This window comes from Gavia stellata, chromosome 5 (assembly GCF_030936135.1).
Source record: "Gavia stellata isolate bGavSte3 chromosome 5, bGavSte3.hap2, whole genome shotgun sequence".
Classification (NCBI taxonomy): Eukaryota; Metazoa; Chordata; class Aves; order Gaviiformes; family Gaviidae; genus Gavia; species Gavia stellata.
Window position 1 is genome coordinate 46,427,254 of NC_082598.1, and position 27,134 is coordinate 46,454,387.

At 40.4% G+C, this 27,134-nt stretch overlaps 1 protein-coding gene across 3 annotated transcripts in view; it reads right to left on the reverse strand.

The window, feature by feature from the left end:
• Nucleotides 1-27,134, reverse strand: part of RAPGEF2 (Rap guanine nucleotide exchange factor 2) — a 197,807-nt gene that overhangs the window by 78,481 nt on the left and 92,192 nt on the right. For 2 of the 3 annotated variants that reach the window (XM_059818074.1, XM_059818072.1), the window contains exons 5-7: nucleotides 22,383-22,458; nucleotides 19,780-19,947; nucleotides 17,047-17,064 (exon numbers count right to left, since the gene is read on the reverse strand). In XM_059818074.1, the coding sequence (XP_059674057.1) occupies nucleotides 17,047-17,064; nucleotides 19,780-19,947; nucleotides 22,383-22,458 (262 nt within the window). The remainder of the gene's footprint in view (nucleotides 1-17,046; nucleotides 17,065-19,779; nucleotides 19,948-22,382; nucleotides 22,459-27,134) is intronic. The other variant, XM_059818073.1, reaches the window with a different exon arrangement.

Below are 27,134 nucleotides of genomic sequence, written 5' to 3' on the forward strand. Positions count from 1 at the left end.
GTCCCGGATGACTGGAGGCTTGCCAACGTGACGCCCATCTACAAGAAGGGTCGGAAGGAGGATCCGGGGAACTACAGGCCTGTCAGCCTGACCTCGGTGCCGGGGAAGGTTATGGAGAGGCTCATCTTGAGGGCGCTCACGGGACACGTGCAGGTTACCCAAGGGATCAGGCCCAGCCAGCACGGGTTCATGAAAGGCAGGTCCTGCTTGACCAACCTGATCTCCTTCTATGACCAGGTGACCCGCCTAGTGGATGAGGGGAAGGCTGTTGATGTTGTCTACCTGGACTTCAGCAAAGCCTTTGACACTGTTCCCCACAGTATTCTCCTAGAGAAGATGGCGGCCCGTGGTTTAGACAGGTACACTCTTCGCTGGGTAAAAAACTGGCTGGATGGCCGAGCCCAGAGGGTTGTGGTGAATGGGGTGAAATCCAGCTGGCGGCCGGTCACAAGCGGAGTCCCCCAGGGCTCGGTTTTGGGACCGGTCTTGTTTAATGTCTTCATTGATGATCTGGATGAGGGGATAGAGTGCTCCCTCAGCAAGTTTGCAGACGACACCAAGTTGGGAGGGAGTGTTGATCTGCTCGAGGGTAGGAAGGCTCTGCAGAGGGATCTGGACAGGCTGGATCGATGGGCTGAGGCCAACCGGATGAAGTTCAATAAGGCCAAGTGCCGGGTTCTACACTTCGGCCACAACAACCCCAGGCAACGCTACAGGCTTGGGGATGAGTGGCTGGAAAGTTCCCCCGCAGAAAAGGACCTGGGGGTGTTGATCGACAGCCGGCTGAATATGAGCCAGCAGTGTGCCCAGGTGGCCAAGAAGGCCAACGGCATCCTGGCTTGTATCAGAAATGGTGTGGCCAGCAGGAGCAGGGAGGTGATCGTGCCCCTGTACTCGGCTCTGGTGAGGCCGCACCTCGAATACTGTGTTCAGTTTTGGGCCCCTCACTACAAGAAGGACATTGAGGTGCTGGAGCGTGTCCAGAGAAGGGCGACGAAGCTGGTGAGGGGTCTGGAACACAAGTCTGATGAGGAGCGGCTGAGGGAGCTGGGGTTGTTTAGCCTGGAGAAGAGGAGGCTGAGGGGAGACCTTATCGCTCTCTACAACTACCTGAAAGGGGGTTGCAGAGAGGTGGGTGTTGGTCTCTTCTCCCAAGTGACTAGTGACAGGACTAGAGGAAATGGCCTCAAGTTGCGACAGGGGAGGTTCAGGCTAGACATTAGGAAAAAGTTCTTCACTGAGAGAGTGGTGAAACACTGGAATAGGCTGCCCAGGGAGGTGGTAGAGTCACCCTCCCTGGAGGTATTCAAGGAGCGTGTGGATGTGGCATTGTGGGATGTAGCTTGATGGACATGGTGCTGTGTGGTGTTGGGTGGGTTGTGGCTTGTTATTGTTATTGTGTGGCGTGGGTTTTGTGGTTTTTTGGTTTTTTTTGTTTTTTTGTGGTTTTTTTTTTTTTTTTTCCCCCCCCCCCCCCGAGGTTGGACTCGATGATCTTACAGGTCTTTTCCAACCGTACTGATTCTGTGAAGGTGCAGACATAGACAGAACTGGCAGAAAACCTCCAGTTTGCCATTACATTTCCAAATTCCCCAAATAATGGTGAAAATTGTGTGTCATTTTTACTACCATATGTGATGTGGAGTCCTTTCTGTCCATCTTCTTGAATGTTTATTTAGACATGTCCTGGGGTAACTAACTACTTATCTCTGGTATTCTGAGGAAGATTAACTTTGAAAGGGGCCGTTGCTGCTACAGAGGATTTTCATTCACTTCATTTGTCTATTGGAAGGAAGTAACTTTTGTTTCTGTCTCCAGCCACAGTCTTATCCAAGGAGACTCTCCAAAGAGCCTACTCCAGGGGCTCCCAATTAAAATCAACACTAAAAACAGTTTACCAGCATAAGATCATTTTCTTTTTGGAGAACTCTCTCCTCATGCCCCTGCATATCCTTCCTTGTATAACGCACTATGCGCTTACAGATTTTGAGAGCTTTGTGCCCTGACTCTAGCAACTGTACAGAAATCATTTATCCAGACTTTTCACTTTTATCAGTAACAAACCCCATGCAACTTCAGTTGTCTGTTACTTTTAAAAATAAGCATCAAGCAAAATTTTTTTTAGATAGGAAAAATGTCAAAACACAACATTACATCCTTCAAATGAAGAGACCTTACTATAAAATTCTAAAAAATGCCCTTTCTCTCTCCTCTTCCCTGGTCAAATAAATCAGGGAGCTAACTACCATCAACTGACGGATGTCGCATTTTGCAAATTTAACACTGTATTTTTCCATTGGAATTATGAACTCAGTTACCTAGACATAGAAATGCTAATTAAAATCAGGTAGAAGTGCACCCACCAGACTGAGTCTCCCTGATAGTTTGATTCTACACTGGTTTGTATTCCAAGATTACTATTGGAAAAGCTGTCAGCATGCTTACTTTTAAGATGATCTTTTGTGCGGCATGGATCATTTGCAGACTTTAAAACTAGTCAGCTGCAGGCCTTTATACTCACCAAATTATGACATTCAAGAGTAATATAGAGAATATAATTTAGTGAAGTGAAAGGAAGAAAAGGTAAAATAGTTTACATTTTAGCACACGCATACACACACACGCATATACAAATAATGCAAAAGAGAGTGAGAGCACAATCTGTGTAGTTTTGATGCCAGCCACATCAACAATACACATAACACCCGCCAGCTGTTCCAGGTACACGTCAAAACTTCACTATCTGAAAATTCAAAGATAATTAAGGCTAACTGCTCAAAACTAAAGCCCAGCTCCCCATACTGTTATACAACAGAATACGAACACTTTGACTAAACCTTACACAAAACAAAAGTGTTTTTCTTTATACAAAAATAAATAAATCTTTCCATCAGAGAAGTATAAATACCAGGAATTTAAAAAGTGCTCAAGGATGCTCAACCTCACATCTGAGAACAACTTCTTTTCCCAGTGACCCGAGTATGGCTACATGAGCATGTTAACAGGGTGGTGAAGGAGAAGGCAAGAACTTACACACAAACCTTGTGGTAAATTCAAGTAACCACCTTGCTTTACTAAGGACTTGCTAGCTCCCCTGAACTGAACTGTCAGCTACTGGAAGACATAAGCATGGACAACGGCATTTACACTTAGCAGGACTAGCCAGGGCACTCTAATATACATATTAACCCAATAAAGTAGAAAGGATTTACACATTAGAAGATTTTATCTCAGACTTATTAGTGTTTAAATAAAGCAAATTATTCCACCTTTTTTCCTAACCAGCACCTTTGGCCAAAACAAATCTTTGCTTAAATTTTAAGATTAAGACTACCTGGAAAGTATGATGGACATTGCTGCACCTTCATTAACAACTGTGACAGCACTTTGAGAGAAGCCTGGTATCTGCAGCTTGGACTACTGAGTCTCAACTAAAAGCTTAGAAACAGAATTACATTGAACATGCAATTATCTTTGTAACAACTGTATTTACTCCACTTTAAACCAACACAGCTTTTAAAAAACCAAAGCACCTCCCTCTTTCACACTAAGAAACCCACCACCACTGAACTACCATGACAGACACAACCTCAAAGATCTCTCCGGAGACCTTGGTCAACTCCTTTACTCCTTAAGCATGTTTTCAATCTCTGACTCTGAAATCTTCAGTTTTAAGGATTTTCGGCACCTTTTTTCTTTTGAAATCTTGAAATAATTCACAAATGGGAATTACAACATTATTCTCACATAGCAAAAGTTACAAGTAGGACAAAGCTTCAAACACGTGATAATTCACGCTATGTTAAACTAGATATACACAATTTACTTCTAATTTACTATCACCATTCTGATTTAGTTTCACAAATTACTGTTTAAGATCACGACACCAGACTAGAAGCCACGAGTTGCAGGTTACAGTTCTTGTTTTATTACTAAATTCTTGCATTACCCCTAATTTCCTCTTTCCTCATCTCAAACTGGTTTGATACTCATGCACCAAAACTCGTTATGGTAAGGTCATGTTTCAATGTGTTGCAATAGGTTCCAATCTTTGGTGGAGGCCTTTAGGCATGACTGTAACATCAATATTTCAAAACATGGAGAAACAGTGTTGCTTCCCCCCCCACCCCCTTCACCATTGGTAACTGCAAGACCAGTGAGGAATTAACATATGCCAGTTGTCAAGGAAAAAATAAGTATTTGCAAATCCAAAATAGAAAGTGAAAGAATAACTCACCTTCTGGACTTAGAATCACAAAATCATTTAGGTTGGAAAAGACCTTTAAGGTCATCAAGTCCAACTGTTAACCTAACACTGCCAAGTCCACCACTAAACCATGTCCCTAAGCACCATGTCTACAATATGTCTTTTAAATACCTCCAGGGATGGTGACTCAACCACCTCCCTGGGCAGCCTGTTCCAACCTCTGACAACCTTTTCAGTGAAGAAATTTTTCCTAATATCCAGTCTAAACCTCCCCTGGCACAACTTGAGGCCATTTCCTCTTGTCCTGTCACTTGTCCCTTGGGAGAAGAGACCAGCACCCACCTCTCTGCAACCTCCTTTCAGGTAACTGTAGAGAGCGATGAGGTCTCGCCTCAGCCTCCTCTTCTCCAGACTGAACAACCCCAGTTCCCTCAGCCGCTCCTCATCAGACTTGTGCTCCAGACCCCTCACCAGCTTCGTCGCCCTTCTCTGGACACGCTCCAGCACCTCAATGTCCTTCTTGTAGTGAGGGGCCCAAAACTGAACACAGTATTTGAGGTGCGGCCTCACCAGAGCCGAGTACAGGGGCACGATCACTTCCCTACTCCTGCTGGCCACACTGTTTCTGTTGTAAGCCAGGATGTCATTGGCCTTCTTGGCACATTCCATCTTTCCTATGTTTCAATTCTATATATACGTCCTTTAGTTGCTCAGGATATTTAAACTACTACTTTTAATAACTTTTTAGAGCTTTGAAATTCACTGAGCAAAATGATCATTTTAAATGATTCAAATCAAATACAAAAGCACTATTAAAAGTACTCAGAAACAAAACCTTTTGTGGAAAGACTGACTCCAAATACTAACCATTTTACCTTTAAGTCACTACGTCAAGCACAGCTCACATACCAGTGGCTCAGATGCTTGGGAAAAAATGAACTGACAGCTTTTTTCCATGCTTTAGTGGACAAATGTCCACATTAAGACTATCACTCATGATGCTCATCTGTATAGACATGCCAGTGTTGAAAAGATCTGTATTGGTATTCTACAAATATAACGCATAGGCAGATCCCATTTCCCCATATGTACTTTATATGCAAACATTGTTTCCAAATGAACAACCTTACACTAATGAGGATATCCTATTTAAAAATATTTAAGAACACATGTATGTATTTTGTTTTTTAATCTCCCTCAGCTCTAATCAGGTTTAAGTGGTAGAAATTCAATATTTGCATTGTTACATTATGCAACCATCAGTTTAGAAAAGAGTTATGAAAAATTCATTTTTCTGCTGCACGAACAACTTTTTGCTTTGATGACAAAACTCACATTTAGTTTTATACCCTACAACTCAGAAAAACAATCTTTTATATTACATAAAAGAGCACATCACAACTCAGTAACTGCAAAAAAACCCCATGCAGCTCTGGAAAATCTATGCTATTATTAACCAAAAGTTTCACATATGTGTGGTCATATAGTATTGGCAGCTCTAGAAACTGTAAACAGGACCTAGAGTCAGTAATATACCTAAAAAAAAAACAAAAAGAAACTCAGTAATATTACCGACACTTCAGTTGCAGAAAATACTGCATAGCTTCAATGTTTCTCTTTGAATTTCCAAATCTAATCACAATTACAAATCCAGTTATGACATCAATGTGAGCCCTTCCAAAGGGAATAGAAGAACAGTAAATCCCAATGGATATATGAGTTCTGCAGCAGGGATGATGTAATATATAAAAATAGACATCCTCTGACAGGAGCTGCAAGTTGAGTAAATAACACACTGCATGTCATTAATTTTGCATTAGCTTGCCAGTAGACATTACTAAAAGGATGATGAACTAACAGTTTTGTTTTGCTTCGGGTGCTACACAAAATAAAATGATAGCATTACTCATATATTAGCAATAATACATAACATAATACATAACTTTAAACACTAATAGCCCCTTACAACCCAGATGAAGGAAGGGAGCTGTGAGGCTAAAAAGGTTGTGTTTTGCAACAAAACACAGAACACAGGGATGGGAATTACGTATCATCATTGTAACATTACCAGTGGATTTTCCCATAAAGAAACATCCAACTCCTATACAAAAAATGGTTAATGGGAACTGCCCAAATTATCTCAGGAATTTCGTATTTCAGATAAAATTACTTCACAATTTTTCTAAAGTCTCACTTCAAAATACACCTGCATATATAACAGAGTCACACACTTCAGGAATGAGCATTACTGCACGTGTTCAAATACTACATATACAGACTATATATGTATCTATTTAGTATTTCGCATTGCTTCCTAGTATGATGTAGGGATCAATCACATTCCAAATCATGAGTAGATTATCACCATCATGGAATAATAAAAACAGTTGCTTTTGAAATTCCACACTGAATTTTGTAAATGAACAAAAGCAACTAAACAAATACCCTTACCAGGTAAAGGGACACTTGTACTTGGCAATGTTAAGAACTAGCCCCTCTGTTTTATTAATGGAACAATCAATACAGTACATTTTAAATATAAACACTAGAAATATTAAATAAATTATTTTATACTCAATTTGTTATCACTAGAGACAAATTTGTTTGAGCAAACAAACACTCATTATTTGTGCAAACGTGTGATTAAAACACCCTCGCATAGCATGCTACTTCCCGTCAGCAATACACTATAAATTTAGGTGTGTGTACAATTATGTTTTGAATTACCATTTCTCTGCTTACATTACTTAAATAAAAATTGAACCAGACTCATTCTGTTCTTGGTGATGAAACAAATTAAGTGAGGTGACCTTTTTGCCTTCATTTTGCATATGCCATATAACAGAACCTTCTGAGCTTCCTTCCTCCTTGCTCTTCACATTTTTCCTCTCTCCGGGCAAAAACTAAGTTAGCATCAAGCTCAAAAATTAAATCTATTTAAACAGATTCAGCTGCCATAACTCAAACTAACATATAAAGCCAAAACCCTCAAACATTCTGCTTCCCTGAAGATTTTTGACAACCAAGTACACCTGACTAGGATCCCCAAGTAGTTTTTCTGTGCCTTTTTTCCTTTGTAAATAGACTCACTTAACACTTCCAATGTCAAGGATGTTTAAAAAAAAATTGTTTTTTCCCCATGACCTCTCCATATCCTTTATACCTTTGTATGAAGTCAAGCTCTCAGTGAGTTCACACCTCCTTGTTCGCTGCCCTATTAAATCATTTTCCTAGACTTGGCAAATTAGCTCAGATGTGGTTTGTTCTTCCTAAAAGCAAGCCTTTTTTTTTTTTTTAATGTGAATATTCACAATTGATTCTGTGGTTTGCTTTTTGTTTTATTAAGTGAACTTATATTAGAATGAAAGTACTAGATAATCCTAAAAATCACCAGGAACTTTAAAAACAAGCTATTTACAGGCTTGAAAGATTGACAGTATTCCTTTAAACTGATTTCTTGTAGACTGGGTATCTAACAACTGTTCCTACTGATTCCAACTAAAATGACTGAAATTCTATATGTAATAGAGATGAATAAGTACACTACTATATTGGTACCAATTCACTACGTAGAATACAATGCACTAACAAGCATACATTATAGCAAGGTATATCACAACACTGTAAAGTCCACATTGTTGAGAAGCAAGCACATATGAGGTATTTCATAATCATTTGTTGTGGTCTATGGAAAGAAAACCAGCAGTACCTATTTTACAACATAAACATAAATATACATGCAGAGAAGCAATTGTATTATGCTGTTTTTTAACATTAAGTCTCAACCCAAATTATACTGGACATCTGTAACAAAGTCCTAAAAAAGAATCAACTTTTTTGAATTCCCATCTACTATATTAACCACAAGAAAACACTGTTTGTCATCTTCTAAACTTCCACATCACCTCCATAGTGACACACACTGAATAGAGGAAAACAACTAGGCTTTTGCATTAAATTCAGGCAGAAAAATTTAAAATCCTTATTTTTTTTTAAATCCTTCCTAAACGTAGAAATATGATATACAACAGCTTTGTTGATTTTTAAATCCTAATTTTGCAGACAAAGGAAAAGGCAAATTTCATAGAATCACAAAATCATTTAGGTTGGAAAAGACCTTTAAGATCATCAAGTCCAACCATTAACCTAATACTGCCAAGTCCACCACTAAGCCATGTCCCTAAGTGCCTCATCCACATGTCTTTTAAGTAACTCCAGGGATGGTGACTCAACCACCTCCCTGGGCAGCCTGTTCCAACCTCTGACAACCTTTTCAGTGAAGAAATTTTTCCTAATATCCAGTCTAAACCTCCCCTGGCACAACTTGAGGCCATTTCCTCTTGTCCTATCACTTATCCCTTGGGAGAAGAGACCAACACCCACCTCTCTGCAACCCCCTTTCAGGTAGTTGTAGAGAGCGATAAGGTCTCGCCTCAGCCTCCTCTTCTCCAGACTGAACAACCCCAGTTCCCTCAGCCGCTCCTCATCAGACTTGTGCTCCAGACCCCTCACCAGCTTCGTCGCCCTTCTCTGGACACGCTCCAGCACCTCAGTGTCCTTCTTGTAGTGAGGGGCCCAAAACTGAACACAGTATTCGAGTTGCGGCCTCACCAGCGCCAAGTACAGGGGCACGATCACCTCCCTGCTCCTGCTGGCCACACTGTTTCTGATACAGGCCAGGATGCCGTTGGCCTTCTTGGCCACCTGGGCACACTGCTGGCTCATATTCAGATGGCTGTCGACCACCACCCCCAGGTCCTTTTCTGTGGGGCAGCTTTCCAGCCACTCATCCCCAAGCCTGCAGCATTGCATGGGGTTGTTGTGACCCAAGTGCAGGACCCGGCACTTGGCCTTGTTGAACCTCATACAATTGGCCTCGGCCCATTGATCCAGCCTGTCCAGATCCCTCTGCAGAGCCTTCCGACCCTCGAGCAGACCAACACTCCCGCCCAACTTGGGTCATCTGCAATCTCACTGAGGGAGCACTCGATCCCCTCATCCAGATCATCAATAAATATATTAAACAAGACCAGCCCTGGTACCAAGCCCTGGGGAACACCACTTGTGACTAGCCGCCAACTGGATTTAACTCCATTCACCACAGCCCTTTGCGCCCGGCCATCCAGCCAGTTTTCTACCCAAAGAGTGCACCTCTCCAAGCCATGAGCAGTCAGTTTCTCCAGGAGAATGCTGAGGGAAATAGTATCAAAGGCTTTACTAAAGTCTAGGTAGACTATATCCACAGCCTTTCCCTCATGCACTAAGTGGGCCACTTTGTCATAGAAGATCAGGTTAGTCAAGCAGCATCTGCCTTTCATAGACCCACGCTGACTGGGCCTGATCGCCTGGTTGTCCTGTACATACTGCGTGATGGCACTCAAGATGATCTGCTCCATAATCTTCCCCAGCACCAAAGTCAGACTGACAAGCCTGCAGTTTCCCAGATCCTGCTTCTGGCCCTTCTTGAAGATGGGCATCACATCTGCTAACCTCCAGTCCACTGGGACCTCCCCCATTAGCCAGGACTGCTGGTAGATGATGGAAAGTGGCTTGGTGAGCACTTCCACCAGCTGCCTCAGTACCCTTGGGTGGATCCCATCTGATCCCATAGACTTGTGGGTGTCCAGATGGTGTAGCAGGTCACTAACCATTTCCCCTTGGATTGTGGGGGTCTTCATTCTGCTCCCCGTCCCTATTTTCCAGCTCAGGGGACTGGGTACCCAGAAAACAACTGGTCTTAGTATTAAAGACTGCGGCAAAGAAAGCATTAAGTACCTCAGCCTTTTCCTCATCCTTTGTCATTATGTTTCCCCCCACATCCAGTAAAGAATGAAGATTCTCCTTATCCCTCCTTTTGTTGCTAATGTATTTATAGAAAAATTTTTTGTTGTCTTTTACAGCAGTCACCAGGTTAAGTTATAGTTGGGCTTTGGCCCTTCTAATTTTCTCCCTGCAAAACCTCACGACATCCTTGTATCCCTCCTGAGTGGTCTGCCCCTTCTTCCAAAGGTCATAAACTCTCCTTTTTTTCTCTCTGAGTTCCATCCAAAGCTCTCTGTTCAGCCAGGCCGGTCTTCTTCCCCACTGGCTTATCTTCTGGCACATCAGGATGGCCTGCTTCTGGACCTTTAAGACTACCTTCTTGAAGAGTGTCCAGCCTTCCTGGACTCCTTTCCCTTTCAGGGCTGCTTCCCAAGGGACTCTGTCCACTAGGCTCCTAAACAGGCCGAAGTCAGCCCTCTGGAAGCCCGAGGTAGCAGTTCTGCTGACCCTCCTCCTTACTTCTCTGACAATCTCAAACTCTATCATTTCGTGATCACTATGCCCAAAGACGGCTACTCACCGTCGCATCCCCCACAAGTCCTCAGTTCACAAACAGCAAGTCCAGCGGGGCACCTTCCCTAGTTGGCTCACTCACCAGCTGTGTTAGGAATTTATCTTCCACACACTCTAGGAACCTCTGAAACTGTTTCTTTTCCGCTGTATCATATTTCCAGCAAACATCTGGTAAGTTGAAGTACCCCACAAGAACAAGGGCTACCGATTGTGAGACTTCTCCCAGCTGCTTATAGAATATTTCATCTGTCTCCTCATCCTGGTTGGGTGGTCTATAACAGACTCCCACCACGATACCTGCCTTGTTGGCCTTTCCCCTGATTCTTACCCGCAGACACCGAACCCTATCGTCACCATCATTAACTCCTAGACAATCGAAACACTCCTTGACATACAGGGCTACCCCACTGCCTCTCCTTCCTTGCCTGTCCCTTCTGAAGAGTTTGTAGCTATCCAGTGGAACAATCCATTTGTGCGAGGTGTCCCACCAAGTTTCCATGATGACCACTATACCATAGTTTTCCTGCTGGACAATGGCTTCCAGCTCCTCCTGTTTGTTGCCCATGCTGCATGCATTGGTATATATGCACTTCAGTTGGGCTGTTGATCCTGCCACCTTTTTGGGGGGAGAAGCCCTAATTCGTATTTGACTAATCTCATGCGCTTCCCTAGTTTCTAGCACATAAACAACCCCTATGTCTTTGCTGCTGCATGGGTCCCCATCCCCTACCTCCGCTGAGACGGCAGTCCAAAGGTCCCTGCTAGCACACTGCCCTTCAGACACTGGTGTGCCACCCCCAGGCTTATCTTCAGCGAGCCTGCTTTTATCTGTTTCATAAAACAGAGCAATCTGAACATAAATTTTCAATCTAGGACTTGAAGACTCTCAGCAGACAATGTGAATGCAAATGGTATCAGGAAAAAAGGCTACTTTGACAATGCTTTGCAATAACTGTTAGTTAGAAGAGAATAATGCTAGTATTTTTGAGAACCAGAAGGCCTACCACCCCTCAAGGACAAAAGTTACACACACAGCTCCCTCCCTGAAATGCTGATACACCCATGCACGCAGCACAGGGAATAAACAGGAAGAATTAGAGATCTGTGTGCGGTCGCAGGGCCATGATCTCATTGCAATTACTGAGACATGGTGGGATAGCTCACATGACTGGAACACTGTCATGGATGGCTATGTTCTTTTTAGGAAAGATAGGCCAGCAAGGCGAGGTGGTGGAGTTGCTCTTTATGTGAGAGAGCAACTGGAACATATCAAGCTCTCCCTGGGGGCAGATGAAGAGCAAGTTGAGAGCTTGGATTAAAGGGCAGGCTAATATGGGAGACACTTTTGTGGGTGTTTATTACAGGCCACCTAATCAGGGTGGGGAAGTTGATGAGGCCTTCTACAGACAGCTGAGAGTCACCTCACAATCACAGGCCTTGGTTCTCATGGGGGACTCCAATTGCCCTGGTACCTGCTGGGAAGGCCACACAGCCAGGCATGTACAGTCCAGGAGGTTCCTCCAGTGTGTTGATAACTTTTTGATTCAGGTGGTGGAGGAGCCAACAAAGAGAGGTGTACTACTGGACCCAGTACTGACAAACAAAGAGGGACTAGTGGAGGACATGAAGGTTGGGGGGAGCCTTGGCTGTAGCCATCATGAGAAGACAGAGTTTAGGATCATGTGCAGTATGCACAAAACAACAAGTAGGATTGCAACCTTGGACTTCAGGAGGGCTAACTTTGATGTCCTTAAGGAACCACTTGGAGAAATCCCATGGGTTAGGGCTCTAGAGGGTAGGGGGGCTCAAGAGAGCTGGGTGATATTCAAGTCCTACTTCCTCCAAACTCAGGCTCGGTGTATCCCTAAGAGCAAGAAATCGAACAAGGGAAGCAGGAGACCTGCATAGCAGAGCAAGCAGCTTCTGAAAAAGCTCAAGTGGAAGAAGGAAGTTTACAGTATGTGAAAGAAGGGACTGACCACTTGGGAAGATTACAAGAATGCTGTCAAGAGTATGCAGGGATGAACCGAGGAAAGCCAAGGCCTCCTTGGAATTAAACCTGGCAAGGGATGTCAAGGTCAACAGGAAGGGTTTCTTCAAGTACGTCAGAGGCAAAAGGAAAACTAGAGAAAAATGTGGGCCCACTGTTGAATGAGACAGGTGCCATGATGACAGGTGATGCAGAGAAGGACGAGTCACTGAATGCCTTCTTTGCTTCAGTCTTTACTGCTCCAGCCAGCCCTCAGGAGTCCCAGACTTTGGAGGTAACCGAGAAAGTCTGGAAGAAGGAAGACTTTCCCTTGGTTGAGGAGGATCAAGTTAGAGACCAATTAAGTAAACTGGACATCCACAAGTCCATGGGTCCTGATGGGATGCACTCTCCATCATCTTTGAAAGGTCCTGGAGAACAGGCAAGGTGCCTGAGGACTGGAGGAAAGCCAATGTCACTCCAGACTTCAAAAAGGGCAAGAAGGAAGACCCAGGAAACTATAGGCCAGTCAGCCTCACCTCCATCCTAGAAAGATGATGGAACAGCTCGTTCTAGGCATCATCTCAAAGCATCTGGAGGAAAAGAAGGTTATCAGAAGTAGTCAACATGGATTCACCAAGGGGAAGTCATGTCTGACCAATCTGATAGCCTTCTACGATGGCATGACTGGATGGATAGATGAGGGGAGGGCAGTAGATGTTTTCTACCTTGACTTCAGCAAGGCTTTTGACACCACCTCCCACATCATCCTCATAGGCAAAATTAGGAACTGTGGGTTAGATGAACGGACAGTGGAGTGGATTGAAAACTGGCTGACAGATAGAGCTCAGAGGGTTGTGATTAGTGGCACAGAGTCTAGTTGGAGGTCTGCAACAAGTGGTGTTCCCCAGGGGTCAGTACTGGGTCCAGTCCTGTTCAACATATTCGTCAATGACCTGGATGAAGGGACAGAGTGTGCCCTCAGCAAGTTTGCTGATGACACAAAACTGGGAGGAGTGGCGGACACACCAGAAGGCTGCGCTGCCATTCAGCGTGACCTGGACAGGCTGGAGAGTTGGGCAGAGAGGAACTTTATGAAATTCAATAAAGGCAAGTGTAGGGTACTGTGCCTGGGGAGGAATAACCCCATGCATCAGTACAGGTTAGGGGCTGACCTGCTGGAGAGCAGCTCTGTGGGAAGGTGCCTGGGAGTCCTGGTGGACAACAGGATGACCATGAGCCAGCAATGTGCCCTTGTGGCCAAGAAGGCCAATGGCATCCTGGGGTGCATCAAGAAAAGTGTGGCAAGCAGGTCGAGGGAGGTTATCCTCCCCCTCTACTTTGCCCTGGTGAGGCCTCAATCTAAGTACTGTGTCCAGTTCTGGGCTCCCCGCTTCAAGAAGGACAGGGAACTGCTGGAGAGGGTACAGCAAAGGGCTACAAAGATGATTAGGGGACTGGAACACCTTTTTTATGAGGAAAGGCTGAGGGACTTGGGTCTTTTTAGACTGGAGAAGAGAAGACTGAGGGGGATCCTATTAATGCTTATAAATACTTAAGGGGTGGGTGCCTGGAGGATGGGGCCAGTCTTTTTTCAGTGGTGCCCAGTGACAGGACAAGAGGTAATGGGCACAAACTTGGTCATAGGAAGTTCCATCTAAACATGAGGAGGAACTTCTTTACTTGGAGGGTGGCAGAGCACTGGAACAGGCTGCCCAGAGAGGTTGTGGAGTCTCCTTCTCTGGAGATATTCAAAACTTGCCTGGACACATTCCTGTGCAATGTGCTCTAGGTGAACCTGCTCTGGCGGAGGGGTTGGACTAGATGATATCCAGAGGTCCCTTCCAACCCCTATCATTCTGTGATTCTGTGAATATAGGGGCAGGGAGCAAGGTTTCTGCAGTTTGCTACTGACCTTCTAGGTGAGCAGGTTCTAATACTTAAAAAAAAAAAATATCTATACACATATATAAAAAAAGTTAGAAAAAAACTCATACTTTTTCAGGGAGTTGTGGCTGCAGATGAGACTTGACTCAGCCACATTAAGACATGGTTTCATTTCCAGACCTCTTCTCATTCAAATTTTCAGTCACCTCCTTCAAATAAAATCCAGAAGGACAATACTTGTCTGCCCTTAATGCATCAGCGCAATGACTGGCTCCATAGCACAGTGCGCAAGGATAAAATTTTTACGTGCTTGCAACTTGGGGAAGAAGCTGGGGTTATTGATGGCTCCATGCCCACTGCTCTTTTCCTTCTGACACCGGATAAACGGATTGTCACCTCACATGAATCTCAAGGTGAATGGGATAAGAAAGGCTACTAAAGCAGAGAGACCTTTTGCAGGGATTTCAGCAGCTGGCTTTAAAAAGCCTGGCTGAGGATGCACTAGCAGCAATTTTCATAAGCCTGTTAACTAATTCAAATCTGGACAGATTCTCACAGAGTAAAAAACCACACACTATAGTTTCTCTTCAGGGCTATTCACAAGTGCTTCAGCATTTGATTTACAGGCCTACCTGCATCTCTCTAAATATTCCCCAGTAAGCTTTGATATTTTGCCTTTAGCAAAGCAAATACATAATAACCAGCTCAGCAACACTCAGATCAGACATGACCAATTCTTCACAGATGCACTATAGCAGCCACAAAGTTTATTGGCAATAAGATATTGCAAGAAAAGTCTACCCTTTAAATTCACTCCATAGGTGACTATCCTATTTTAAAATTTAAAAAGAAATAAATAAATCAGCCTAAAGCAGAAGAAAAGCCATGGAGATTCTCAGGAGAAAGGGTCCACGCTCTTTCAGTTCAGTCAGTCAAAACAAGGGTTTTTCACTAAAAACATTAAGTACCCTTAAGTATAGATACACACAAGAGAAAATCCACTTTCGGAAGTTAAAATCCAATTTCTATTATTAAGTAAGGAGGTGTTACACTAATCTAGTTAAAGACAGTTTCTGACACATTAGAAGTACAAGCAAAAATTTTCTATTAAAAAAAAATCTGAACAAGGTTTTCCAGATTCAAGTATGAACAGCTCAGTCTAAATTTATTAGGATTTTTTTTTCTTCCCTGAAAAAGAACAGATCCATTTTACCAAACTACCAAAGGTGGCAAAAAGGATGGCATTTTATCAGTCTGATAAAACACATTCATTTTATTTCCATACATTATGAAGTTTCTATTTTCCTTATCCTAGAAATCAGCAACACTTGTTCCAAAAGTAACACGCTGAAGTACAATATTCAACATTAGATTTTATTTCAAATGGTCTTTCAAGCATTAGGGTAAGTTATCAAAATATTATGAAGTATTTCAAATTCCTATCATAATCTGATGAGAACAATATCACTCTTAGCCGTAATATTTTAGTAACTGCAGGTTACTCAGGACTCGGGGCTCATTCCACTGAAAAACTGGTCAGCACTGACCTCAAGATAAAGAGCAGGATTCCTAAAAGAAACAGAGTATTTGTTGCAGAAAACAAATTTCAGCACAGAAATCACTTGCCTAGAACACTGGAACCATATTGAAATTTGAAACCTGAGTCCTTTAAAGAAATGAATTGAAAAATGTGATACAGAAGGAACTTTTAAGATAAATACATTTCCTGATAAAATATTGGAAGAATTGACCAAAGTAATATTTGAGCAAAGGAAGAATTTTGAAGCTAAAGGAAAATACTTTTAATTTCTTTTCAGTTCTAACACAAAAGACGTTTAACAGTTTGACAAGACACATTCTTATCAAATGTTGTATTTGGTGGATGCTCAGTATTGACTTACTTAAACTTAAGTTTAAAAGATGCCACTCAGATCTTCAGATTACTTTGACTGTATTTGAGATCCAATGTCAGTCAAAATTTCTACATATTGTTTCGTTTGGTGCCATTCCAAGGTACTTGACTCACTCGGGCACACTTTTCTCCCTAGCTTGGCAAGCCTTTGTCCAACCCTTCAGCTTTTCAAATAATGGCCATTTACACGTATTTTGATAGGAGTCTACAAAATCCAACTGTTTTATGCCAAATCAGTACACATCATCAGAACAGAAAACAAGCAAGAAGCACTGCTACAAGTTTGCAGCTAAGGAAAAACTTTCCATTGCACCTTTGGTGCTCATCTTGCCATACTCCATTTAGTGACTTACAAGTACCAAACAGCTACAGAGGGCCTATTTTTAAAATCAAAATCAAAGATTTAGTCTTCCGTGTCATGGAAGAGATACTTGAGTAAAGTGTCTGTCAAACACTAAATATTTTATATATACCCTTTGCTTATTTTTCTCCATTTTCCCTAAATCACAGGACATCAAAGCAAGGAAGAAAGGTCAATCAAGCTGGGCAAGAGACATTGTGCTGTCACCAAATTCCACATTTACAGTAGCAATTTTATATCATAGTGAGATCGCTCAAGTATCAAAGCAAAGGCTAGGAGGCAATTTTAGTCATAACATTGCATCAGTATTATGATATCACACTGCAAACCCACAAGTAAATTGTTAGTGGACCATACACAGTAAGTTACAATACCTGAGGTTTAGTGCATTCCTGTGAGCCAAAATGAAATGAATGCCATATAGGAGGAAAGGAAAAGATGAACATTATCAGACATGCCATAGTACATTCCACCACTATGAAGATAATGTTAAAATTATGTTAATGAGGGTCCACCATCCCCTACAAGTTGACTCTATTGCAGAAAGCCATGCCACAACTGAGAGCACTGCATTTAATTTTTAACTCTTGAAAAGCACAGCCATGCATCTTCATTTAAGCTCTACATTTCGCTCTACATTTTCACAAAGATATAGAAAACTTTCTTCATAAAATATTGTTTGAACTTTCCGAAGAAAAGCATTCAGACACTACTGCAAATAAAGCATTAATAATTTATCAACAAAAAAATAATCATTCTACATGGTAACCATGGATTTAGGGTAAAAGAAAATATCAAGAAAATTACACATTTTGTGACTATTTTGAGGATGCTATCAAAGCAGCTTTATTACTTTGAATCTCATGTACCTAACACCTAAACCAGAGCACATCCACAAGGAAGAGCAAACTTGGAAAAAATGCATCACAGTAACGCTTTTTCAATTTGCCGTAACACATTATTAACTGCAATATCTGAACATCTGCATTTTTTAATGCTTCTTTGTTTATTTATCCAAAATTCAGAAGTGGAACCAAAGATGAGGCCCTGACAGATGCTGACTAAAGAATGGATGAGCAACAAGGCCGCAAGATCTGTGCTATAATATGATTTGAATTCCTGTGTTTAAAAAACCTAAAAACCAAAAACCCCGAAGAATACCCAAAACCCTGCTTTCTTTTTCAAGAAATTAAGGCTAAAAAAATGAGGTCAAGGGACATAAAATAGGAAGGGAGAGAAGACAATGCAGCCTTTAACATGTATGGTTAAAGCAATAGAAATAATACCGGTAATAGAAGTGAATGGGAGAACAATGTATACAAGATCACCAAATACTGTAAAAATAGGAGGGAATGGGCCAGCATGGAGAGTCTTGACTACATTGTAAAACTCATTTGAGCTTATTTGACTCTATTTGCTTTGGGAAAAAAAAATAAAGTTTGTCATATGCATAATATTACACTTTTTAAAGCAACATTTGAATGTAATTATTGCAAATTTTACACTTTATTTGGCAATCTCTTCCAACTCAATATGAAATCTCACTTGCAGTGAATTTCCCAACACATACACAAAACCATTATGAACTCGCACAACAAAATGGCACGCAATGGGCTTTTGCTCTTAGTACCAGAGTTCAGCTTACAAAAACTCATTAGGCATACCTAAAGTGAAATTTATACAACAGGCATGGACCTACAAATGCAAATGGCACTGTGTGTAATCTAAATATTGCCCTTCTAGAGTTAGATAAAAATCACATTAGAACTGTTTACGAAGCACAACGTACACATCTAAATAATACAAACAAAAGTAATTCTTCCTGTAATTCCTATGAAGTACAATACCAGATATTTATTTTTTCGAAAACAGACCAGTAAAATGTTTCATCTTCAAACCAACTGAACTGGCTCAATCCGTAATAAATTTAGAGGCAATTAAAACTGCACTAAAAATTAAACCATTAAAAGCTGTTGTATAAATAAAAACAAATTGTTGGCATAAAATGTAATTATTCAACTCATGAGAAAAAGCCTGTATAATTAACAGATGTAATCAAACATCTACACACGTACAGACACACATTGAATATACAGGGAACTGGCAAAACAAGTCAAGGAATAAGGATGAAGAAGGAAAAATGGAAAAAACGTACAACTACATTGGATCAAAGACAATATTTTAAAAACACTAAAGCTCTAATCCTACAAATTTAAATGCATGTGGCTTACATTGTGCAAACTGCAGCCCAATGAACTCAGTAAGATTAAATATGCACAAAGTTATTTATGCCCATGCCTTTACGGTTCTAGCAGATTTGGGGGCTTAAACAAGTGAGCGCCAAAGACAAACAGCTTTTCCAGTATTTTGCTTACAGTTGAAATCAATACCAAACAAACATTAATCTAATAGAGCTTTTCTCAATTTAAAAGCCATATAAAATATTTTGTATAATAAGTTTTAATTATTAGTTTATTTTCATCTCAAGAGAAAGCCTGAAAACTTTCAACACTTAAGATGACCCCAAAAAAAGAAATCAAGTAAAATGACCAAATGATGTCCCTAATGATGGTCATCAGACTATGTAGCTCGCTGCAACTCAAGTATAAAGGGCTTGAGGCAGACACCAGTAAAGGTTAATTTGACATTCAAGTGCTAGATACCAAAAAGAAATTACAGATTTAATCCAAGAATTTGGCCTGCAATGCAGCACAGTCCTTTTCAGGCAACCACCATTATATACATGAATGAGCGCTTCACTAACTGACCTCTTAACACTGTACACTAAACTATGCGTATGGTAACTTAGTAGCAAAAGGAAATGAGAACATAGTTTCTTTCACAATTTCAAATAATGACTGGAACATTAAGAAATAATACGTGACATTCACGGTCATAAAAAAATACGCTTTCAACTCTGAACTAAGATGCAAGTTGCAGACATGTTCATGTACTGATGAAGCCAAATTCACAGTATTTTAAGGGGAAAACTTCCCCACAGAAACACACTTCTTTAAAAATACCAGCAAGTTTAGCTATTTTGATTGTTCTATTTTCAGTAGTTTTCCTGTTTATGTTGTTGTGAACCATAAACACAGACAGCTTACCGTATGGTAGCCTCTAGGTAGAGGTGGCTTCCCCACAGGATAAGGGTCAACAGTATCAATAATTGTTTGTCGCTCCCCTTTTTGGTTGATTTTCCTAAATCTTCTTCGAGATTGCCTATGAGAAGCTTGACGCTGAAAATACTCCTCATTTTCATCCATATAATCAACCTATAATAGGTGCAAGAAAGTGTCATTTCCCACAAGACAAAAATGTTTCTCATGCTTAGAAACACACCAATCCTGCTTTCAAAAAACAGCGGTTAGCTTTGAATTGCCTGCATTTTCAGTGCTAAGAGTGAAGCCACTATTAACAAAATAAAAAAATCAAATGTCCACCAGAATGACAGAAGAGTGAACATTGGCATGAACAGCATTACTGAGTATCAGCACTTTTCAAAAAGGACAGAAGAAAAATGGTCACCCCCTCCTTTTCTGTAATTCCCCCTCTTCTTATTCTTCCACATTTCACCACTCAGTACATTACAAAAAGAAAACTGGTATGAGCATGCACGTGGTAGTTTTCCTACTGAACCAGGAATTCGGGTTTTCCCCAAAAGAAGAGGACAATCTTTTTACAGTAATTTGGCTGAAAAATCAACAACTCTTCTGTGTTCTTCCTACTAATAGAAACCTTACTCCAGATTAACAGGGAAATGAGGAAAAAAAAAAACTTTCAGCATTGGACATACATAGGGATTCAGTTAACTCATTCTTCTACTCAATGCCACCCCCCAGGGATAAATAGTATTTCTGAAGGTGCAGAGAAGAGCTTATGAGGCATCTGGCAAGGTTTCTCTGTATTTTTCAACATGGGAAAGAAACATTAGACAAAATACTGCCAGGAATTTGCAGCATATCTCTGTCATAAGTGTCACATACTAGTCAGCTCACGTCACCAAATACAATTTCGAGTGTACTAATAGAAGGGGATGGGATGGGCACAGTTCCTGGTTCACCAGGAAGAGCTGGTAACGCTTACCCCCTCACCACTGAGTATCTATTTCACATCTGACACAGTCACACCCACACTTCTCCCGCTTCTCCTCCCTGCAGAGTGACCCCATCCAGCCCTGAGACTGAAAGTGACTGTGCCTGACAAACTCTGGGGATGGGATTTCTTCCTATTCAAGGTACAATTATTCCTTTGAAAGGCTGGATTGAAGTGTTCAATTTCAGCTTTCCCAAAACTCTAGAGGTTGTTTTTTTCGGACTAAGATGACATATGTGGGAGTACCTGCCCCTGACACAAAGTTATCCATCAGTCCACAAGATTTCTTCTGGACTCTTGTTGTTCAGTCATCTCCTTTCCCTATGTCTATCTTTGTATCACTGTTCCTTAGAACTTACCAAGGAATGCACGAGACAGACAGACATCCACACAGCTACCATCAACTGAATTGTATACTTCTAGAGAACAAATCTGGGACAATAAACTGTTTCCCAAACTCGTGGTCAGATACGAGTTACACAAACGGGACAGACAAATCAAGGGACCAATACTGGGGCAATGGGGAGGCATAACGGGCTGCTGTTGAGGAGCTGCTCCTTTACAAAGTGAAGTTACAGAGAACTTTAGTTAGGGATAGTAAAAAAGCAATTGGCATTTCTCATGTATGCCTTCTATAGTAGTGTCTCCTACTATATCGTATTAGCTTCATAAGATGATTTTCTTAACTTGAATTGGAAGAGGGAGATATATCAAACATCTGACAGAAAAAACTACCATTACACAATCACCTTTATCTGTTTACAAAGAGCTTAAAACCCACAACAGCATGCTACATTTGCATGAAGGTAAGTTAAAAAGCTACTTCTTTTTACCAATCAACTTTAAACAAGTAACTTAATCTCTTCTACAAGCCTAAAGCTATACCACAGTTTCCTGAGCTTCTGCAAGTTTTACAGGAACTGTCACTTTTTAGGAAAAAATATTTAGTGTCACAGCCTATATTTAAACCATTGCTGTATGGCTTAGATAATTGTCAGGCCTGTATTATGAACTGATCGCCATCTCAGTGACAGAGAAAAAACACATTTAGCTGATTGTGCATTTGTTCAGAAGATGCACCCTGAGGTAGCAACTAAAAACTTTTAAGCCTGTGAACCCTCAGAGACAATGCTGTTCTGCCACTGGACTACAGCAGATACTGCTAACAAAATAACCCTCACCTAGAAAAGTCAGTAGAATTTTAAGATTTTCAAACTGCTTCTTAAAACCTCAGACAGCTGAGAATAAATTTAATTCAATCAAACATTAATTACTTAAGTTAACCTGAGATTAATATTTTAAAGCATCTACGCTTACCTATAATAATAAAGCAGCTTTACAAAAAACGACCAACTGTTTTGCTATTCTGCTAGTGCAAGAAAACTTTAGTTTTACAAGAAATCTGCAAAAGTAAATGTAACAACAATATAAAAGATGCCTTTATCACTCAAGCAATGCAAGTATGTGTGCAAAGAATGGCAAGAAAGTTATGTACGACATCTTAGATTTATAAAAACATTATCAAAACTTAGAAAACTAAGTTTTATTGGAAGTTGAAGTTGTTTCCAAAGCTGATCTGTAAAATTTGAAAGCAACTGAATGAAAATATTCTTACCACAATCATTTCAGATGGCTCTAAAACAATGCATTCACAGCCACGCCTGAAGCTTCCTGCAGAACGCTTGCCAAAACTGAAGAACAAAAATACTTCAATCAGAAAAGTCAGAGCTATAAACACAATCCATAAGCGTATTTACATCTTCTCCAGATATTGTAAAGCATAGAAAAAATGTACGTACCTCTGCATAACACAAGTTTCATGCATATATCCTTCGACAAGTAACTGATACCCAAGGATATCAAGAGCTGTCTATTTTTGTATTTACATAGTTTACTAAGAATATTTGCTACATCATTCTATTAACACTAAAACAAGTGTCAATGAAGTGCTGTCTGCTGAAGATGCATGGTTGATTCTGAACTACATTACAGAGTTTGATCTAGTATCTTCTGACATTACAGTATTAAGTTACCCAAGCTATCTGCATTTCTATAAAGAAAGCTAACCAGCATACTAAGGAAAGAATGAAAAGGTGGATCAACTTCAATTAGCTCTTTTTTACTTAAATTAATAAAATAAGGATGCTGAACATGAGAATATTCCCAAATTGAAGAGATGAGGACAAAAGGTTGTTCTGCCTTTCATGACACATTTCCACCTTAGTGCAATAAATAAGCATGATACTATTTTGCTTCTTGTAGGATAAAATAGAAAGCTATTTTAGTTTCAGTTTCTGAAGTGTTCTGCCTGCATTAAACGAATGTGTGTGTCTTCAGGCTTAACTGCAAAGAATCCTCGAAATGCAGCGGTAAAGGCGGAGTGCAGAGAACCAGTACATAATTCAGTGAAATGCAAGACCTTTATGGTTAGATCCTTAATCATACACTGTCAGAGTGGAAGAAAAGACAACCAGCTAAAGTTTGCTTCTGAGGTGTGTGCTTCCCCCTCCAGGTAGTTCATATTTAAGCCTGCCAGGTCAATGCCAGACCTTTCCCATTGCAGAGAGAAAAGGCAGGACAGATGACAAAATAGCTGGAACTTCAGGACCCCTCTTGTAACCTGCTGTAACAAACCTGCCCTAAAATTTGCCAAGAGCCAATGTAACTATTTAGCCTTTCCCTTTCTTCAGCCCGGCACTGTGCAACAAAAGCATAGGAAACCTTCCTACCTGAAGCTCACAGGGCAACAGCTATTAAATAAGTTTATGAAAAACAAACCAGACTCTGTCAAATTGTAAAATCTGAATTTTAACCAATCCGGTAATGCACAGTCATGGTGACACGCTTAAGCTACCATGTTTGTGAAAAGTAACTTTTTTAAGCTTTATGTCATAAAAAGCAAACTGAAGAAGTTCATATACCATTCAGAACAGTATATCTAGCCCGTTTATATCTATTCTCCTATCCCGCCTGGTGATTAGTGGAAATGAACAATTTAACTTGCTACCCCGAAGGCTAGTCTCTTGACAACAGCACGTTTATAGCTTGAAAAGAAGGCAGTCAGATATTGAAAAGAAATGCCAGCTGTGCTTATTCATCAAAGTAATAATCGCATTTAATGGTACATGGGACTTCTACAATAGAAAAAAAATTCCAGAATACTAAGCCTCTTGAAAAGAAACATTCAATAAAGAAGTCTCTTGACAAAATGCGTATTTTCCTAGAGGCAAACACATGCTTCCTCCTATAGTCCAGCAACAAAACACAGGGTGCTTTACTCTACAATGCCATCTTGAATTTTATACAATTTCAACTACTCTTAAAGATACCAGAAAACAAAGCCATTATCTTGATTCATTAGACTGTTGCAAAAGTGACAAATTTATTTTCTTGGTCATTAGCCTGATCCATACACACAGTTTTTCCTTAAAAAAAAAGGAAAAGAGGGGGAGAAAAAGGAGAAGGCAAATCAACTCATTGATTGAAAAACAACAATGCAAAAAAGGTGATTAGGAAGTCAACTTATTTGATATTCTAATTGCAAACAAACACAGAAATATTCCCTTTCCTCTTGCAGATCCTTGTCCCCCTCTTTGTATCCATTGGGTTTGGTCTGGAATACACTACTGCTGTATTTTTTGCCAGCCCATTTTCTAGCCTTACAGCAAACACTATTTTCAACAAAAAATACATATATACTTTTCCACTCCACCATTTCTTCCTCCTCTATTGCTGTCTGTAAGTATCAACTTTAAACTTCTGTCCATTGCTAATCACTGCTGACATGCAAAAGCTTCAAGCTTTAGCAAACACAGGAAAAACAAAAAGCTGTGTTTTGGATGTGCTTTTCTATTCTTGAATAACTTGTTTGGATTTTACCCTTCAGCACAAGGGAACAGGTAGTCAACATATTAAGACAGAAGGCATGCATTGAATTACTACGAAGAAAATTCTTCATTTCTGTTCCCAGTAACACACTGGTTCTTGCAGCAGATAACCACATCATTGCTGTACTGCAGATTCCTATGACGGCACAAAATTTATCAGAGCAGACAGTGCATCACACATATATATTATCTTTGACCAAAGATCACACGGCACTTCAGACTGCAAACAAACTCTGGGATCTTTGTGAAGTATTGTAGGCAAGAAGACAAGTAAATCAAGGCAGAAGAAAGTTAAATGACCTTTCAAGTGTTGCAGTTCTCTTCTCAGATACACCATGCCAGCTAAAGCTCCTGACTTCCAATCTGCTGCTGAAAATTCATCATCAGTGAGGAATTCACATAATCAGTGAAAATTATCTCTTGTCACTGTCCACTATGTCTGGACACTTCAGAAGTGTCCAATTCTGACTGTGGTAGAACATCTATCACAGTACTGCACACTATCTGCTGCAGAACCACACTGATGCCTACACATGGTTACACAAATACCTGTTGACACGCAACTTGGAGAAACAACTGGGATCTTAGGGCACTGCCAATCCCACTGTTTCAATTCAGAAGACTGATATCGAAGTCAGTAAGTCTTATCAGAATTAATTTCCGATAGCTTCGCACAAGAGCAAAAAGCAAAGACCAGCAAAAAAGGACTTCGGTGACACTCTTCTCCACCCGAAATCCCTAGCTGCAGTAACCAGCCACTAGGCAGAGGAAGCCACCAGACAAGCTTGATTTAATTGAAAATAAGTTACTTGAAATATTAGTAAGCAGTAGAAAGAAGCAAATATGCAACACAGAATACAGTCTGTTTACTGAGCTGATCAAAAAGCCCAAGCTGTAAAGCCTTTTACAAAATACCAGGAGAAGAGCTTCATACAAGGGACCGCAAGCTGGTATGCAAGCTGGCTTGAGGGATCCTAGGTATCGCAAAGAAACAGTAGCACCAAATAAAGTTTCAGGGGAAGGGTCGACAGATTATCTTCATAATACTAGCTCTATTTTAGTAACTTCTGCTAGTCACTGTTCTTTCCAAATTTTGGTGCTAGACCAGACTTAGCATAGGAAGTGAGTTTGACTACCCAGATTTATCACAAACTATGCAGCCTACATGAGCACTGGCTAGCTAAAATAAAATGTAGAAAGCCTTTTTTTAGCCAATTTCAATAGACCAGGGATTTGACAAATTTATTCCTTCCATTACACACATTCCTAGTGTGAAACAAGCCTGTGGATATACGACTTCACTAGGGAGCTCAAGGTTAAACGACATTTTTGCATTTAAAATGCAGTAGAGAATTTTACATAATATACACTTCACATTTGGTTGTATCATATTATTCCTTAATAATTTCAATCAAAATTGTCTTAGTACATAAAGATAAAATCTCCTTCCTACCTAAGCCTTATTATTTTCAACTCCTAAAAAGAGCAACTATTAAGTCAGTGATGCACCTGAGAGAATCCCAGCTTTGTAACTATTTTCTCTAAACCAGTGATGTGCATGAGAGAATTTCAAAGGAAACTCAGGCAGTTTAAAGTTATCTTTGCGATGGTGACCGTCAAAATGGGATATAGAGGTTATAACAGTAATTTAGATAGCCAGAAGGCCGCCTGGTTAGGATATTGCTGCCTCACCTAAATTCCCCGAAGAACCTTGTTTTGCAGCAGTTTTTCCAACACTTTTTTTTTCTGCTACCATATAAGCTCTGACTTGAGGGTCCCTGAGTATTAAACTTCACAGATGCTCTCCTCAGTACCTGTCCTAGAGGCAATTTCACTTCTGGAATCCTTTTCTATCAGTTACTTTTATTCCCCATAAAGCTACTGAATGCATGATATGAATACAAATCTACTTTTAAAAAACCTTAAAGATATACAAAACAAATTTATTTGCAGGAATCAACTTTACAGTAGCAATTTTGAAAGTGGATGACAAAAAACCCAACTCTTACAAGGTTAAATATTCTCCCCAAGCAACTGCTCCCTAGCTATACTATTCCCTGAAGCAATTGACAAAAAGCCTAATTTCCCGCTTGACTATTCAAAAGCATTATTTCCAAATAAATTCATTAGTACTAAAAAAAAAAATTTTTGTCACTATGTGTATTAAAAGCAGGTATTTTAATCCATTTAAGTCATTTACAACTTCATTTCCATTCTAATGCATTCTAAAATTGAGTTTAGACTGACTGTAGATGACAGTTCCCTTCTCTGAAAGTGTACCTTACTGCATACATATCTAATCTTATAACTCGTTATACTCAAAACATAGACAGCTAAAGAACAGATGTATTACAGTTTACAACACACTGGTTAATAGAAGACAAGATTTAAGTGAAAGCTAGGGGTTTCCATGTTTCTCAAGTTTATACTTCCAGTTTTCATTAAAAAAACACTTCACAATTATAAAACTACAGTTAGTG